This window comes from Lepidothrix coronata, unplaced genomic scaffold (genome assembly GCF_001604755.1).
Source record: "Lepidothrix coronata isolate B3197 unplaced genomic scaffold, Lepidothrix_coronata-1.0 Scaffold53, whole genome shotgun sequence".
In the NCBI taxonomy this organism is placed as follows: domain Eukaryota; kingdom Metazoa; phylum Chordata; class Aves; order Passeriformes; family Pipridae; genus Lepidothrix; species Lepidothrix coronata.
In genome coordinates this window covers 186,476-204,425 of record NW_016690233.1, presented here as the reverse complement: position 1 = coordinate 204,425, position 17,950 = coordinate 186,476, and the positions used below count along the sequence as shown (strand labels likewise).

The 17,950-nt window shown below is 41.2% G+C and overlaps 1 protein-coding gene across 1 annotated transcript; it reads left to right on the top strand.

The window, feature by feature from the left end:
- Nucleotides 1–359: 359 nt before the first annotated feature.
- On the top strand, nucleotides 360–17,413 carry ACAT1 (acetyl-CoA acetyltransferase 1). Its single transcript, XM_017816015.1, has 12 exons — nucleotides 360–439; nucleotides 2,470–2,517; nucleotides 5,652–5,769; nucleotides 6,710–6,805; nucleotides 8,551–8,651; nucleotides 11,085–11,228; nucleotides 13,033–13,183; nucleotides 13,733–13,828; nucleotides 14,475–14,588; nucleotides 14,976–15,040; nucleotides 15,648–15,805; nucleotides 17,034–17,413. Exons 1-12 carry the CDS (start codon nucleotides 389–391, stop codon nucleotides 17,152–17,154), a joined length of 1,263 nt encoding a protein of 420 aa, XP_017671504.1. The 5' UTR covers nucleotides 360–388; the 3' UTR covers nucleotides 17,155–17,413.
- The last annotated feature ends 537 nt before the right edge of the window (nucleotides 17,414–17,950 follow it).

Genomic DNA, 17,950 nt, shown 5'->3' with positions numbered 1-17,950 from the left:
ACAGAACAGCACCATGGCACTGAGTGCCACGTGCAGTCTTTCCTTAAACACCTCTAGAGACGGGGACTCCCTCACCTCCCTGGGCAGCCCATTCCAATGTCTAATCGCCCTTTCTGTGAAGAACTTCCTCCCAATGTCCAGCTCAAACGGGCTCCCGAGGGGGCTGAGGTCCCTCGCCTGCAGGAGCCCCGGGCGGTCACACCCCCCCTTGCCCCGCCCCGGACACGCCCCCTGACACCGCCCCCGCCTTCCCGCCCAGCCAATGGCAGGACATTGTGTGGCACCGCCCCCGCCGCGGGACCAATAGGAGCTGGGCGTGGGCGTGGCGCTGCCGTCTATAGGCGGTGGCGGGGGCGCTGGCGAAGGTGACGGGGGCGCCGGCGGGAACATGGCGGCGGCGGTGCTGGGCGGGCGGCGTCCGGCCGCGGGGCTGCTGCGGGTGAGGCGGGCGGCGGGCCCGGCCCTTCCTCTCTCCCTCCCGCCCTCCCTCCCTGTGCAGCCTTGGCCCCGCCGTCGGGCCAGGGAAGGCTCGGCCAAGGTCACGCCGCCTCTGCGGCGGGGTGGGCTGCGCCTCCTCCCCTCACACCCCCGCGGCGCGGCGGGAGGAAGCCCCCGACCCGGGAGGGAGGGAGCGGGTCCTGGGCCGGGCGGAGGGCGAAGGCAGAAGGGTGAAAGTGAAGCCGCTGGCGGGTGAAGGGCGGCTCTCCCCGCCCCCGCCCCGCAGCCCTGGCCGGCCCTGCGCGGAGCCCGGCGGGACCTTTATCCGCGTTCCTGAGCGCGGCTTTTTCCGCTGTCGGCGCCGGGAATGCCGCGGCTGCGGGGCCCTTCTTGGCACTTCAGCCCTGCGCAGTCCGCTGGCCCCCGGAGCCCCTGTGCCATCCGTCACCTGCTGCAGCCGCAGGGATGTGCGGCAGCTGTCAGGGGCGGCCTCCAGCCGGGGCGGGGGCAGGAATCGGGTAGGATTCATCTAATTAAGCATTGTAAAGACACAGAATTACATCTGTAGGTATCGTTTCTCAGCTGGGAAGCGGGATGCTGCGTGCTCCTGCCGGAAAAGCCTCAGTGCCTGGCAGAGCTGGCCGTGTTGGAGGTGCTGGCCGTTCCTGCCTGGAGCGCTGGGGTGGGGAGCTGCGCTGGGAAGGAAAAGGAAGGTGAAGCATGGGCGGTGCATCCCCTCCGTATTGCCATGTGCGAAGTTGAACGTTGCATTTTACTAGCTGTAGAAGTGGGGGGTTGCCTTTTTTCTTTCTTTTTTTTTTTTTTAAGTCTATAATCGGCACAGAGCATGAACACTCCTAGCAGACTTGGTGGACAATTGATTTGTTTGTCCAGTTTACTGCAAAGGTAAATTTCAAGTGTTGTGTAGTGAGGGTATATTATTTTGCTAGGTTAGATTTTTGTTTGGTTTGGTTTGGTTTTCTTGACACTAACCCTTGAAAGCGCTACTGTTAAAGCCCTGGAGGGATGTAATTGTTTTTCAGGTACAAGTTGAATTTAAAACTTTCTGCTGGCTTTTACAGCATGAGCTGGGGAAAACAAACAATGAACAAAAAACCCCAAACAAAACAAAAATTGAACAACTAATTCAAAACAGTAGGTAAAAAAATCAGTCTTTTGTTAGTTGAAGGTTGTCAAATGAAGACGAGAAACAGAAACAGGCTAAATTTTCATATTGGAGACACAATACCAGAAGGCATTCTTTGATTTATAAAAACGATGGTATTCTTGTGGTGTTCTTTTAATTAGTATTTATTTAGCTGTAATTCAGTAATTAAATTTCCAGTGTGCTGCAGTGTTGTCTAAGGAAATGGCTAAGAAGTTGACTTGAACCCTAATGGAAAGAATGTTCTGTTAATGTACAAAACAATACCTACAGATGTAATTTTGTATTTTTATGCTGCTTAATTAGATGGACCTAGTAGCTGGTAAATTAGCCTGCTCAGGTAATACCTTTTTCTTGGTTTTACTTTACTATCGTATTTTGGTGTGACATTCTGAACTCATTTTCCCCATTTTTGTTTATGAAACACCAGTGAAATGAAGATAGGTGCAAACTGTAGATGCAAACTGCCACTGTTTAAAAAGCAGTGAAGTCAATGAATGAACCAAAGTCCAAGGAAGCAGACAGAAGGACTAGTGAACTCTTTCAATATAGCTCCACTCAGTCCTGGTTCAGACATATGCTATAGGTATACATATAAGACTTAGACATATAAGACTTGGACAAAATGAATTGGTTGCTCTTTTTGAAGGAGTATTTGTTTATTTTTCGGAAAACATTTTATCACAGATGTTATGGTGAGACTGTACTTAGACTACCCTTCTTTTAAAAGGCATATCACGATATTTTTTCAGTGTTTCATAGATATTATTTTTTGAAATAATGACTTCTATGAAAATGGTACATTACTGAAACATCATGGCTTTAGCTTTTTTGATATGAAATTCTGAGGACTTTCTTATTTTCAGGCTTTGAAGTGTACAAGCCGTGGCTATGCATCCCAGCGTACTTTAAATGTAAGTGTAAAGCACTATCTCACAGTAGTAAATCACTGTTTTAAATCTGTTTCTTAATCACTGAAGTTTTGAAAAAAATTAATGCAAAAAAAGTCTGCATTGAAGACAATGTCACTTGTGCCCAAGTCACACTTTACTGCAAAATGTGGGATAAAAGTCAGATTTCCATTTTTATTTTGATTTGCTAATTGTTTGACAGTGTGGGACAAGATTAGAAACGTGTCAGCTAATTTAAGCTTAATGCGCCTGTCTGCTCATAGTTGGAAAAGACAGCTGATGTCAGCTAATCCCTTTGAAATTATTTGTGTGTTATCCTGCAACTTGCTGTTACAAACTAAAAGATGAGGACAAATATGTGGCTATCACTGAAGTCAGTTATGATGGAGAAGGGGTTACAATAACAGACAGCCCTTCTTAGTTTTAAATAAGTGTAATTTGTCTTTATTTTTTTTCTAGTGTTTTCTTTCTTTGCCTGTCTAAATAAAAAAACCAAACAAACAACAAAAGAATCCCAACAACTCATGGTGAGACCCTGTAAAGCTTTTTGCTTAACTTCCACTGAAACCAGCACAATTGGAGACAGTCATTACTGCTTCTCCATAGCTATCTGGGGCAGCCAGAGGTCTGAAATGTGCCTCTTTTTTTGGTGCCAGATTCTTGTGCTACTCTCACAGGGTTATCAGGTAGACATGTGGATGTAACACTAAAGCTAAGAGGCAAAATAAGAGTACATCTGTTTTGAGGAACTACTAGTGTAGAGCTGAATGTCACAGCATGTCTTACTTACTTACACTTACTTACATAAAGTGTACTGCTTACACTTTACACTAGGACCTGGGCTTTTGAATATATCCGGGGATGGAGACTCCACACAACCACTCTGACTAACTTGTGCCAGTGTTTAGTCACACTCACTGTGAAGAAGTATCTCCTGATGTTCAGTGAGAACATCCTTTGCTGTCTGTTTGTGCCCACTGCCCCTGCTCTTGTCATGGAGCACCCCTGAAAAGAGCTTGGCTCTGTACTCTTTGCACTCTTCTCTCTGGTATTAATGTACATGGACAAGGTGCCCCTGAACCTTCTCTTGTCCAGACTGAGCAGTCCCAGCTCTCTGTCTTTCCTTTTATGTCACATGCTCTGGTCTGTTCATCATCTTTGTGGCCCTTTGTTGGACACTGTCCAGCATGTCCATGTTTCCCTTTTACTGGGGAGCCCAGCACTGGACAAAGCATTCCATGTGTGGCCTCTCCAGGGCTGAGTAGAGGGGAAGGATCCCCTTCTGTGACCGTCTGACAGTGCTCTGCCTAATGCAGCCCAGGAGAACCTCAGGTTTTCTTGCTGAAAGGGCCTGTTTTTGGTTCATGTTCAACCTGGTGTCCACCAGGATCCCCAGGTCCTTTTCTTCCAAACTGATTTCCAGTGGGCCGGTTCCCAGTATATGTTGGTATCTGGGGTTGTGCCTCCATAACTGCAGGAATTTGCACTTCTCTTTGATGAACTTCATGAGGTTCCTGACAGCCCATTTCTCCATCCCGTTGAGGTCTCTCAGAGTGGCAGCACAAACCTCTGGTGTATCATCCATTCCTCCCAGTTTGGTGTCACCAGCAGACCTGCTGAGGGCACACTGCACCATCATTAAGTTCATTGACGAAGATGTTAAACAGGACAAGACCCAGTATTGATCCCTGGGGTACATCACTAGTTACTCGCTTCCAGCCAGACTCTGTACCACTATCACCACCCCCCAGCCTGGCCATTCAGCCATTTTCTACCCACTGTCTCACTGCTTACCCACCCCATACTTCATTAGCTTCTGTGTGAGGATCTTATGGGAGACAGTAGTGAAAGCCTCACTGTGATCTAGGTAGACAATATCTACTGCTCTCCCCTCATCTACCAAGCCAGTCATTTCACTGTAGAAGGTTAGCGGTTTGTCTGAGCATGGCTTCCCTTTGGTGAATTCATGCTGATTACTTCTGATGATTTGCTTGTTGTTCATGTTCTCATAAATGGTTTTCAGGATTAGTTGTTTCCTTGCCTTCCCAGGGGTCAAGGTGAGGCTGACTGACCTGTAGTTCCCCAAGTCCTCTTTCTTACCCTTCCTGAGGATAAGAGTGATGTTTGGGTTTTCTCTAGTCCTCTCACTATTGCTGTGACCATTCCAAGATTATTGAGAGTGACCTTAAGCTGCCAGCTCCTACAGCACTCAAGGGGGCATCTGAGCAGGGCCCATGGATTTATGTATGTCCAGTTTGCTTAAATATTCCCTGATTTGTTCCTCTTCCACCAAGGGTACATTTTCCTTGCTCCATCCTTCCTCCGGTCTCTGGGGCCTGGGATTCCTGAAGGCTGGTCTTAATACTGAAGACTGAGGTGAAGAAGGCATTCAGTACCTCAACCTTTTCCATGTCCTTTGTCACCATGTCCCCTGCCCTATTCAGCAGCGGCTGCATATTTTTCTTTTGCTTCTTAGGTGTTTATGGAAGCCCTTCTTGTTGCCTTTGACATTCCTTGCCAGATTCAATTCTAATTGAATTTTGGCTTTCATGACTTCATCCCTGCATATGCAGACACTGTCTGCCAGATTCTCTGTCCCTGTTTCCATCTTTTGTATCCATCCTGGCACTTTTACTTGACGTAGTGCTTTGTTGGAGTGGACTGCTGTGGAGCTTGGAGGCAGTAATCCTTGAACATTATATTAACCAGCTATCTTCAGTCCTCCCTTTGCTCTAGGACCTTCAAGATTCTTGCAAACATCATCCATCCCGAAGATGAGCTCAATGCACTCCAGCTATTCTGTCACATAAAGGCCAAGCTGCCCTCCACCTTGTCTTCTTTATCTGTCCTTCCTGAAGAGACCTTATCCCTCTCGGCAGCACTCCAGCCACGTGAACCATCCCACTATGGATCCGTGATTCCAAGATTGTAGCCCTGCCAGCTGCGCATTGATCTCTTTATGTTTATTCCCTATGCTGCATGCATTAATAAAGGTTATTTTAGTGCTCTGAAACATTTTCAGGATAAAAGAGAAGCTGTGACATCAACGAAAGAATAAAAGTGGATACATTTAAAAACTACTGGTGTATGCGCACAATTCTGAGAGACTGACTTTTACCCTATGCTTCTCCACGTAGGAGGTGGTAATAGCAAGTGCTGTAAGGACTCCAATTGGATCTTTCCAAGGATCTCTTTCATCATTACCAGCCACTAAACTTGGTTCCATTGCAATTAAAGGAGCAATTGACAGAGCAGGTATGTATATATGTTTTTGTCTGTGACAAAGTGGCTCTCAACAGTATCAGTCTATTTCTTTTCAACTGCTTGGTAAACAGAATGCCCTGGTTTTTTTTTGCTCCTGTGGCATTCTTAAATCTATCCACAAATGTTTAAATAAAGTTGACTATTGGGCTTTGTTTCAGTCTGAATTAGGTGCTGCTTCTGGGAGCAGAATGTTACCTAAGGATATCTCTGCTAATCCAAATCTGATTGAATTTGCTAATTGTTTTTCTGGGATGGGGTTTTAGGGCTCACATAAAATATTGCAAAGGCTACTTGTTGCTGAAACCAGTAGCCTTTCCTTTCCCTGCCTATTTTTTTACATGGGCATGTATGCTTGAAGAACAGTCTTGTGAGTCTATTGATGGGTTGAAACGAGCAAAAAAGTCTTTTTAGGGGAGAGGAAGGTTAATTTTCTACAGATTTGGTTTGTTGAAACAGCATGTTACAAGGACTTGAACACAAGGGCTGTTGCAAGAGATTCAGTGGGAGAGCCTCTTCTCTCTGCTGACAGCTTGCTGTGGCCTTGGCTTGCCCTTAGTTAAACAGACTAACAAAACCGTCTTTAGACATAATTGTAGCACATAGAAAGTTTTGTGCATTTAAGCATCCACAAAAATTGAGCTTCTTGGATGACTAGCGAGACTTGGAAATGTTTGCTTTAGTTAGCAAACTGTGGCTTGTTCTGTAGGATAACAAGGAAATTCTGTTCTGTGGGGCTTACCAGTTCACTATGTTCCATGAACATGAGGGTAGAGATCTGGAAGGCACCCAACAGGGGACTGTGTGCTCTTGGCATGTGGATCAAACATGGCAAGTTTCATTAATCTTTGATAGAAAACTTCAATTGGAGCTTTTTTAAAAGGGAGTTACATCTGTGCAAAGGATCCTGAATCAAAACAATTTTGTTTTACAGGTATCCCTGCAGAAGAAGTGAAAGAGGCGTATATGGGCAATGTCTTGCAGGCTGGACAAGGACAAGCTCCAGCAAGACAAGCAGTTTTGGGTGCAGGTATTCATTCTCTTGATACTGGGACCAAAGCTTTTCTGTCTTTATTTAGATGGAGTCTATTGAGCTGTAAGTTAAAGCACAGTTGTGCCCAGCCTTTTGTCCAGACAGTCTGTGTGTGCCTTTTTACTCCATGGTGGGTGAAGGGAGTATGTTGTACTCATGTAAGTGGGATGTTACTGCCTACAGTGTTTGTAGAACCTGGAGAAGACAATATTGGGGACCACAGCACTTTATGTTAATGATGGATGCTGCTCTTTGAATCCTTTACAAAACAGACTGGTTTTCTTTACTATATCATTACTCTTAAGTCTAACTGGATGAGGGGTCATTGAGTTTCCTTGAACTGCAGATAAGAGTATGTCATTACACTCATCTTTCTCTGGAGTCTTGGAGCTGTCACTTGTAGGGTTCACTCTAATGGTAACTGCAGAACAAATATTATTAGGGTGCAGGAATTATTTTCTGCTCCCTTTTGCTGTAGGGATGGGATTCCATACCTTAGCATGTCTCTAGGAAAGTCTTGGATCAGGGAAGATCTTATGCTTACTTGTCTCTGTTCCTGTACGTTTTTGGGTGTTGGTCTCTTCTCCCAGGCAACCAGCAGTAGGACAAGAGGGCACGATCTTAAGCTCTACCGGGGTAAGTTTAGGTTGGATATTAGGAAGAAATTTTTTACAGAGAGAGTAATCAGACACTGGAATGGGCTGCCCAGGGAGGTGGTGGATTCACTGTCCCTGGAGGTTTTTAAGATGAGATTGAATGTGGCACTTAGTGCCATGGTCTGGTAACCACGGCGGTGTTGGATCAAGGGTTGGACTTGATGATCTCGGAGGTCTTTTCCAACCCAGTTGATTCTATGAGAAGGAACTGCTTCCATGTGAGGCAAAGTCATGAATATGGCTCTTTTCTTTCATAGAATTACAGAGTGGGTTTGGGTTGGAAGTGACCTTAAAGATGATCTAGTTCCAACCCCACTGCTGTGGGCAGGGACACCTTCCACTAGACCAGGTTGCTCAGAGCCCCATCCAGCCTGGCCTTGGACACTTCCAGGGATGGACCATCCACAGCTTCTCTGGGCAACCTGTTCCAGTGCCTCACCACCCTCAACGTTAAGAATTTCCCCTGGCTATTTTCTCTCTCTCTCTGCTGGTATGGAGATGTTGTGCTGGTACCAGAGCCATAACACTAGAGTGAGCAAGCCTAGGCTCATAGAGGCAGTGATGCAGGGGTCTTGAGCCAAGCTGCACACAGCAGAGCCCAAAGCTGTTGTGGTGAGCACTTAGTAACAATAATCACTCAATAATAACCAGTCCAGTGAATGACACTGACCTTAATACTGTGTATGTTTAGAATCCCTGTACTTTAGGAGTCTGCCTTGTTACCAGTTGCTAAATTCTGAAGCTTGTTTATGCTTTTTCAGTCTTGGATGCTGCTTAGAGGCAGGGATTGGGATTTCAGGAGGAGGAATAGTTCTGGAGTCACTTCCTTGACCTGTTTCTCTGATTCCTTGCTTGCTTGATCTCTTTATCACAAGTCTCTTGTTGGAAGGGGAGAAAAAACAAGTCTCAAAGAAGGATGGTAACTACGGGTGAGGGTAGATAAATTGCCCTGACAGGGTAAATAGTGGAAGCTGGACATCCTGGGCTTGGATAAATTTGGTCCCATATGAAATGTTGCTGAACACCAGTAAAGTATTAGTCTACCCTTTAAATAATACAGTTGTACAAACAACTTCTTTGACTCAGGTCTACCAATCGCCACTCCTACTACAACTGTCAATAAAGTCTGTGCTTCAGGAATGAAATCGATCATGATGGCAGCACAAAGCCTGATGTGTGGGAGTCAGGTATGTGAATTTTAGTGCTGTTCTGTGGAAAAAACACACAGTTAACATTGTAGATCCTGTCCTACCAATGACTCTGCTCTTCGATTTGTTATTGTGTTTTGGCTTGGGACAATAAAGCTAATTAGAGAGGTTTTATTTTGTTTATGCAACGTTTATTTTATAGTCATTTAAGTGCGTTTTGGTTTAAAAGAGAAAAAAAGTAAATAAAAATTGTCAGATATGTTTTTAGAGCTGAGCAAACAGGTAGCTCAGAACCCTCCAGGTTCTTTTGGAGGGTATTTACATCCTCTCTCCTGCTGTACCCCTACCCCACCTACCACTCCAGCCCTGAAAATGTAATTAAGGGAATTTTCAAGCTTTCAGTTTTGAAAAACTGAAGAAACTTTTATAGACTTATTTTTTGATGACCTGACTTTCAGACACTTTTAACACTTAATTGAATTAAATATACATATTCAAGCAATGTTGTTTCCAAGTACACTAAAGATGTCTCAGCCTTTTTTATTGTTTTAGAAGAAGCGAAATCTGTTGCTGCTGCATAAGGTTTTTCATTGAAGAGCTTGATGGAGGAGAATTGCTCATCTCTGTCAACTATGTTCCAAGATTTTCTATACAATTGGAAAAAAAATACTACCACTTGATGGGAGGATAGGAGAATACATCATCTCCAGTAAGCCACTAAATGCTGTGCAGCAAAGAGTGTGGGAGAAGTGTGAATATGAAAAAAGACATTTCAGTTTTGTTTTTAATTCCATACTCAAAGCATTTTGTCAGCATCTTTCCTTCTCTGAAGGGAAAATATTGTATGTTCAATATATATTTTTGGCTTAAAAAAGTAAGTGCCTCATAAGTGAGAAATACTTTTCTGTGTGTGTGTTTAGAATAGAAGTAAAATATTTAGGTTTTGGTGTCCCTTCTGTGGAAATAACAGTGTAGCTGGAGTTAAGCAACTGCTGAATTGCTTTGGCCTTGCTGTGCAGAGAACAGCACTTTGTCCGGTGCCTGCTGAAGTCGGTGGAAGTCTTGTCACAGGACTTTGAACGAGGCCCAGCATGTCTTTGTAAACAGCTACATTTGGATTTAGTAATTTATATCCAATGACTTCATGAGAGAGGTGGTGCATTTGGTTGGTTTGACAGATGCAAGCCATGAGCTCTGAATACAATCGTAGTTTTCTGCTGAATTAATCATACATGCTGTGCTGCCAGTCTCAGCTAAAGCAGAGACTCAGCTACTTATTAGTCTCTTAGAGCTATAAATTATGGGGGGTTTGGTATTTGTTTTTCCTGGCTGTGGACTGCGAGGTATCTGTGGTGTGACAGTTGGTGATGGTTCCCAGTGGCTTGAGTCAGTGTACACCATTATATAAACAATTGTATTGGCTCTCTCTCCAGGTCTTTCACTTTATGGAATTGAAATGCCAGGAACTCTTGTTCCTCTGATCCATTGCTGCTTCCATATCTGAACTGCCTTTCCAATTTATCTGTCATTTCAGTTTTGTCTCCAGCCTTCTTTCTTTTCTTTATTACTTCATGTCACTGTTCTGGATCTAGTTTATGATCTGTTCTGAACCAAACCATTATTTCTCTGAGTCTTAATTTAAAGAAACCAAAAAAGCTTTAATCTTCTTCTCATTGCTGTTTTGTGTAAAATGTTTTTGAATTTCTATTAGCAGCACTATTGAACTCTCAAGGACTCACACTGTGGTGTGTGTATTTTCTTACATTTATGCGTATTTCAAATATGCCCTTAAACACAACCGTATCTGTTCCTCACATCCTGAAATCCTAGGGATTTTGGGGCTGTAGCCTGACGAACAGTGGGTATAGTTATGGTCCTTATAGCTTTGCTGTTGTAGGTTTTCTGTTTGCTTTGTTTCAGCTTGAAAAGTATACTAAGCAATCATTAATTACTAATGTGTCTTTATTTGTGGCCTTCTCAGATGATAAAACCATAGTATAAGTCATCTGTCTTTACATAGTAAGATGAAACAATATTATGTAAAATTGCAGGTACTTGTAAATGTGTTTCTTCATATACCAATATTCTGACTGTTGTTTGTTCCAAAGGGATATGAAGCTGGGAATAAAGAAGAAAAATGAGAGAAAGGAGAAAAACCTGTTAAAAGTAAAATTTATAATTTGATCTCAGAAAGCTTTTGATGTAAAAGTGCAAGAGATCAAGATGGGTCTTGCAGCTTTGTAAAGCTGCATACAAGACAGAAGTCCTGTTGTTCTGCCAGCGTGGATTAACTATCTTCATTTGTTCCCCTGTTTGCTTTTTAAATGCACTAAGTTTTTTTTTCCTCTCTCTCTAAGACTCCTCAGAAAACTAAAATGCCCATGCTTAAGCTTTTGCTAATATTTGTTCCTACAAGAAGTCATAGAGAACACACTGCATTACTCTTAATTTTAACTTGTTTCCTTTGGGCAGGATGTAATGGTTGCTGGTGGAATGGAGAGCATGTCTAATGTTCCCTATACGATGAGCAGAGGGTCAACACCTTATGGAGGAGTAAAGCTGGAAGACTTGATAGTAAAAGATGGGCTGACAGATGCTTATAACCATATCCATATGGTAAATATTCCTGCACAGTGCTAACATATCAACCGTAACCTGATGCAGCTCTGAAGAGCTTGCTTATAATTATTATGGAACTTCTTCATCTAGCAAGCCTTAAAATGAGGAGGAAAAAGTCTTCCATTTCCTGTAGTAACTCTAGTGGAGGGGCTAGACAGAAGACCAAAACAGAACAGCACAGTCTGTGTTAATATTTACCTGTCTCTAAAGTCCAAATAGCCTGGAGCAGGGATTAAAAGAAAAAATAATTTTGCTACTGATGGATTGCTGTTGCTCCATCTGTGGGAGGGAGGTCTTTAAGAGTACCTGCTCTGTAGGGTTCAGCAGGCTCATGTTTTTTCTCTCCCCCAATGTACATATCTCATATCTTCTGTGGGAAGGTTTGAGTCAGCTGATGTGCTTGCTCATCAGCACGTTAACTTAAATTGGACAGACAAGTGCAAACTTGGGATGGTTTTGGAAAACAACTGATACAAAGATAGTCAAGAACGAGCATCAGGGAAGAACAGTTTGAAAAGAGAATGACTGCTTTCAGCTTACAAATATTTCTGACCTTTACCTGTGGTAATTTACAACTGTAGGGCATTATTGATTGATCAGTTAGTGTTCTTACTGAGGTCCAGGAAAACATGTCATGAAGAATATTCTACTGTATTCCATAGATTTGATACAGACCTTGCTGCTCTGTGTGTGTTTTATTCTTTTTGCAATACAGTGCACTCTGCTTAGGCTATTGGTTGAAATTCATTCCTGCATTTCAGCTAAAATGGATTTTGATTGCGAGGAGTGTAAATGGTGGCTTTGCTAGTTCCCGTATGTGAGGAAAAACTCTAGGAGTTTGTTATAATACAAGTTTTAATAGATGGGGACAATATTTTGGAATCTTTTGTCTTCATTATAGCACCTCTAGGTTATTTGGAAAGCCTTAGAACTCTGTGTGAGAACATAAAGTCCAAGGATGGTTTTAGGAACTTACCCTTGTCTGTGTTTTAGCAATAGACTGAGCTGCTGGTGCCGTGAAGACTTTAAATTCTTTAATTGCATAGAAGTGAACTTGCTTCTTTTAAGAACTGGAGGAACACAGTAGTAAAGGGTTTTGTGTTGATTCATTGAGTTTCCTAGAGAAATGAGAGGTGGAACAAAGCCTGTTTAAGGACAAGTCTTTGAGTAAATGATATTTTTTTATTTATTTTGTCACCAAGTATTTAGACAGTGCTGAAAATGAATTCTGATTGTATAATTACAACTGATCTATATATAAAAATATTTGATTGTTTCATTCTACTTATTTCATTCCAGGTATTAGACAAAAATAGTTATTAGACATACTTTTATTTCTACAGTTTTTAGAGTATCAGATCCCAAGGGCCAAGTAAAGGCCTGTGTGTTGACCTGTTCTGCAACCTTTGGAGTAGGCAAGTGAAAATACTAGTAAGATGAAGTGAATATACAGTTCTGTGGCTGAACAATGATCCTTAGTCTCTGAAGGTGTCAGCCCTAAGCACTTTAAAACTTACTTTTACATGCAGTTTTTTAACTTAAAAAAAAAAAATTAAAAAAGGTAATTAAGGAAAGTTCCTTTATGGCTTTGGTAATCTGGATCCAGAAAACATTTTCTAAATCTGAAGATGGTATTTCAAAATCAAAAGCTACTGTTTGATCATGACTGTGTAAATTAGAAATGGACACCAAATATTAGTCATATTCAATTCTGGAAATCTGCTGGTTGAGTTTTTTTCTGTTATTTTTGTGCTTTGCATCCTCAGAAGTATCAAACCTAACATACCTGGTTTTCTCCAAGGGCAACTGTGCTGAGAATACTGCGAAGAAGTTCACCATTTCTCGTGAGGAACAAGACACTTACGCCATAGGCTCTTACACCAAGAGCAAAACAGCCTGGGATTCAGGAGTGCTGAAAAATGAAATAGTTCCTGTCACTATTTCAAAAAAAGGTATTATGGAAGTGTGTGATGAGATGAATTGTGTTTCTCATTGAAAACTGTAACACTGTCTGTATTCAAACTGTTGTTTAACATGCAGATCTTGGGAATATTAATTTTAGATCAGCTAAGAATTTTCTGTTAGACAGACTTTCTGGTGAACAGTGGTCAGTGACCTGGTTTTTGTTTCTTAATTTTTCTTTAATGTTACACACAAAATCTTCTTCCTTTTGTGTGTAAGTAGAAGACTACCTATTGAATTTAGCTGCTATGGCTTAAGGACATCTGTGTTTTAATTTACGTTAAAGATATGTTCTTTGTCTCCTTTGTTCAGCCACCAGAAAGTATAAATGGATTTGCTGTGAATAAATTTGATTAAGGAGTAATTTTTTTTCTTCAGTTTTTGTAAGCACCTTTCTTGATGTGCATTTTACATGCATTTACACTTTTTTACCAAAATAATAAGTTGTTTAAATAAGCCAGCATTTAATCAAAGTACTGTGTTAGAGTGTTTTAAGAATGGTGTGTTCCACAAAATACTAAACCAGACCTGAATTTCAGGAAAGCCAGATGTGGAAGTGAAAGAAGATGAAGAATACAAACGTGTTGATTTCAGTAAAGTTCCAAAGCTGAAAGCTGTTTTCCAAAAAGAAAACGGTAAATGTTGTTAAATGAACTGCTTAATTTCCTGCCAAGTGCAGGGATACTTTGTTACAGTGAAGAGTACTATTCAGAAAAGCTTGAGAGCCCAACAATAGTCCCTTGATTTTTAAATGTCTGCTGAGATATAGAAGCGTGCTGCACAACAGCATGAACTGGCGTGGATTAAAAGATGGTCCAAGAAGCTTAAACTAGTGAAAACCTCTGTTTTGGACATTTACTTTAAAAAGACTGAAACAGCTTGGTTTCAGTGTAGCTCTTGGCTTGATCTCTGCCAGGTGTAAGCTCTTCTTTCAGTGGGAGCTGGAGGGCCTTGAGAGCATTGCCTGTTGCTTCCCTGAATCTGTAAGCGATAAACCTTTCTGTCTAACTTGAGGTTGCCCGTGTTAATGCCAGCAGTGCAGCTGCCATTAGGCATGATCTAAAACAGCACCCGGATAAAGATACAAATACCTGTGGTTGTGCTTGTTTAATCAAACTGATTTAAAAAAACAACTTGGTTAACTGAATGCAACAGGTATTGCCATATTGTTGAGACCTTATGTTCAATAAACAAAGGGAAAAACAATCCCTAACAGGATATACGTGAGCTGTTTCGCATCACGCTTTCGCCTCTGCTCAGACAATGTTTTACCTTTTCTAGGAACAGTTACAGCTGCCAATGCCAGCACTCTGAATGACGGAGCAGCTGCTTTGGTGCTGATGACTACAGAGGCAGCCAAGAGACTGAAAGTCAAACCCTTGGCACGGATAGTTGGTATGATTTTCCTTATCTTTGGCTGTAGTCCTGAAAAACACTCTCATAGTGTGCTCTCAGACTGGGAGTCCTGTTTTGCTGGTTATGTGACATTATGGCTGCATCTTCTCCATACAGCCCCTGAAATTTGAAGTGTTACACCATCAGGCTTTTGATCGTGAACAGAATTTTCTGTATGTAATAATACTAAAAATCTGAAAATATTGTGTGGCTCACTTAGGGCACTACATTTTTAGATGCTTCTATTTCATTTCATTAATTCCAATCATTATATTCAGACTTTTTCTATCTTGGCAAGGTTTGTTGCTTGCATGAAAGAAAATCATGTATGGTAAAAACAAAAGGTCTTTAAACACCTTTTGTTGGTTGTTTTTTTTTTTTTTACAGCTTTTGCAGATGCTGCTGTTGATCCTATTGATTTCCCAATTGCACCTGCATATGCTGTTCCTAAGGTAGGAATAAAGCTCAGTATTTTCTGGAGAGGAAAAAAAAAACAAAACCAAACTTCCCTAGCACTGCATTGTTGGTTCATCCCTCAGTGGATCTTCTTGTAATTAGGATTGAAATTGTAATTATGTTGTAAGGTCAAAGAACAGATGCTAGAATGCAGATCTTCAGAGTTAACAAATTTCTCACACCTATCTTGGAAGAAAATACTACTTTTACCAACTTTGGGCTTTTCTACACCTTTGAAGCTTTGCAGCTCATGATACAAGGATAGACTCTTTCTGAAAGGAACTGAAGAGAAGTGTATGGCATGAGGCAATACTGTGTCAGTTTAAATGTACTTACCATGGCAGCGCTCTTTGTGTAAGTGTGACGGAAATGTATCCTTGGCATAGGCTACTCTTCATTCCTTTTTTTGTGAAAACTCAAGTTTGTCCTTCAGTACTTCAGTTTTGCTTTTTCTCATCTGACAAAGAGGTTCCGAAATGTGAATTTGAATCAGACTATGGGCAGCCTGAGTCATCTGATTATTTCTGTATAACAGACCTGATTATTTCTATAGTTAGCTTCCTAGCTTTTTTCATAGTAGTAATTATTTTTTGTTATTTCTAGATTCTAAGTGAGACAGGCCTGAAAAAAGAAGATATTGCAATGTGGGAAATTAATGAAGCATTCAGTGTTGTGGTGCTGGCCAATATTAAAATGCTGGGCATTGATCCACAAAAAGTAAATATTAATGGAGGCGCCGTCTCTCTTGGACATCCAATAGGGTAAGTGAAACAAGCACTGGGTTTTGTTCTGCACAGGGGCATTGTTTTATAGGTAAACTGCTAACACATTTACCTTTTTTCTCAAGTCTAATGGAAGTAGGAAGGGAAAAAAAATGTGCTATTGAGTACATAGTTTCCTCTACCAGGTGTTAAATTTGAAGGTATCTTGAAAACCAACCACGAAGAGAAAAATGCTCTTGTCACCTACTTTTATAAAGATCTTACTTGTTACTGTAGCTATATGGATTTATGAAGTACTAAACCAAATCCCTATTAACATGACAGAATAAACAATAATAATTAATCAAGTAGTTAAGCCAGCAAAATTTACAAGTAGCCTTATTAAAATAGCCAACCTATTTTCCAGGGAATTTAATGGTCCAGGGACTTTTATTTTTCTTACATGAGCAAAGTGAAATTCCAGGTCTCATAAAAGGATTTTTGGCAGTGAACGCAGGTGTCTCCCAGCACCTGATGCAGAAGGCAGGGACAGTCTGGAGGATGGTGGTGGGTCTTGTGTTTAAGTTCTGTCTTCTGGTTAGTTAGATCACCTGCTGTGTTCCCCAACCATTGTCACTTACTCATAACTAAAGTGTATCCCATTAAACCTCCTCAGGAGTGATCACACTGCACAGTCCAGCATAGATTGTACATCAGGAGCAATAGAAGCACTTCATAGTTCCTAAAAAGCTCTAATCAAGGCATAACCCTGCAGGATTTGCTGGCATCTCCTCTGCCATATCAACTGCTTCTGATAAAGGAATATGACTTTTTTTTCTTAAAAGTTAATTTTGACAGAATTTACATGTCTGATTTTCACATTAGGCAAAGTAGGACACTGAGCTGTATCAAGTTTTAAACAAATAAGAAAGTGTTTGAATTTAATCATTACAATCAATTTGGTTGTGGTAGATTTGTTATCTTATTTGAAAGAGCTTTGCTACATATAGAGATACTTTATAATATATATAGGCTGACATAGAGGTGATTTCTTTTTCCAGAAGAAACTTTATTACATAAACGTGGAGTTTTTGTTTGTGCATGTGTAAGAACCTTTTTGTTTAAGTACCATAGCTAGAGAGGAATAATCTGTATCACATATACCTGTAGATGAAAGGGTTGCTTTGGTCTTTTTTTGGGTATTATATTCTGCCCACTATCCTTTGTGGGTCAAATTAAGAATTTCCTTTAAACTAAGCTATATGACTTTTCTTTTTCTTATACTTAGAATGTCTGGAGCAAGAATTGTTGTTCACATGGCCCATGCATTGAAACAAGGACAATATGGTCTTGCAGGAATCTGCAATGGAGGAGGAGGTGCTTCTGCAATACTGATAGAGAAGCTGTAGCATGAACACAGCTACAGAACAGCTACACCATCAGAAACACAGCCTTACATGCTCTCTGATCAAAATTATCAGTGCTAGCTGTTAACATCAGATTTATCAATTGATGGATGAATTCTGTAACTGCTATTTCTTAAAGCATCATTGATTACTGATCCAGATAACTGGGTTTTTATTACTTTGTCAGTGCAAGTTTTTGTACAGTACAAATAAGTAATGTCAAATTATGTCTTGAGACCTGACAATAAAGAATGTAACGGTGGCTTCTCTGTCACTGGTTTCATTTCTCAAAGGCCTCTGAAAAGGAATTCTCTGGGTAACTCAGAGTGCTGCTACTAGGAACAGCTCTTTCTTACAGTTTTGCTGCTTAATTTTTCTAACTACTAAGTGATTTTCGTGGAAAAAATAAATTAATCAAAGGTGGGTTTTCTACTGTTGTGGACCTTGAACCCAGCTCAGATGCAAATCTGACAGTAGTTTTAACAGGAACTAATGAACAAATTAATTGTCCTAATATTTTCCTCCACAGATAGTTGGACTGGTTTCTACTGGGACCTTTTTTTTTTCTGGGAAGGAATGCGCTTGTAGAGGTAGTAAATGAACAGTGGGCTTTAAACACTACAATCTAAGAAAACTAACATTCATTCTTGCTCTTCCACTTGTTCTCCTAAAAATTATTTGCTGTATGACAGCAGCTTGGAACTGAAGATCCCTTTAAAGTGAACTCATAATTCGTGTCTTGAGTATTTCCAGATCACCTGAACTGAAGAAGAAACATTATGGTGGGTAGTAGCTGTCC

Excerpts from the sequence above, each read along its gene's own strand:
- ACAT1 (XM_017816015.1), top strand. The coding sequence starts at position 389 with ATGGCGGCGGCGGTGCTGGGCGGGCGGCGTCCGGCCGCGGGGCTGCTG. Across the intron at positions 13,184-13,732 it reads TGTCACTATTTCAAAAAAAG|GAAAGCCAGATGTGGAAGTG; the intron begins GTATTATGGAAG and ends CCTGAATTTCAG. Across the intron at positions 15,806-17,033 it reads TCTCTTGGACATCCAATAGG|AATGTCTGGAGCAAGAATTG; the intron begins GTAAGTGAAACA and ends TCTTATACTTAG.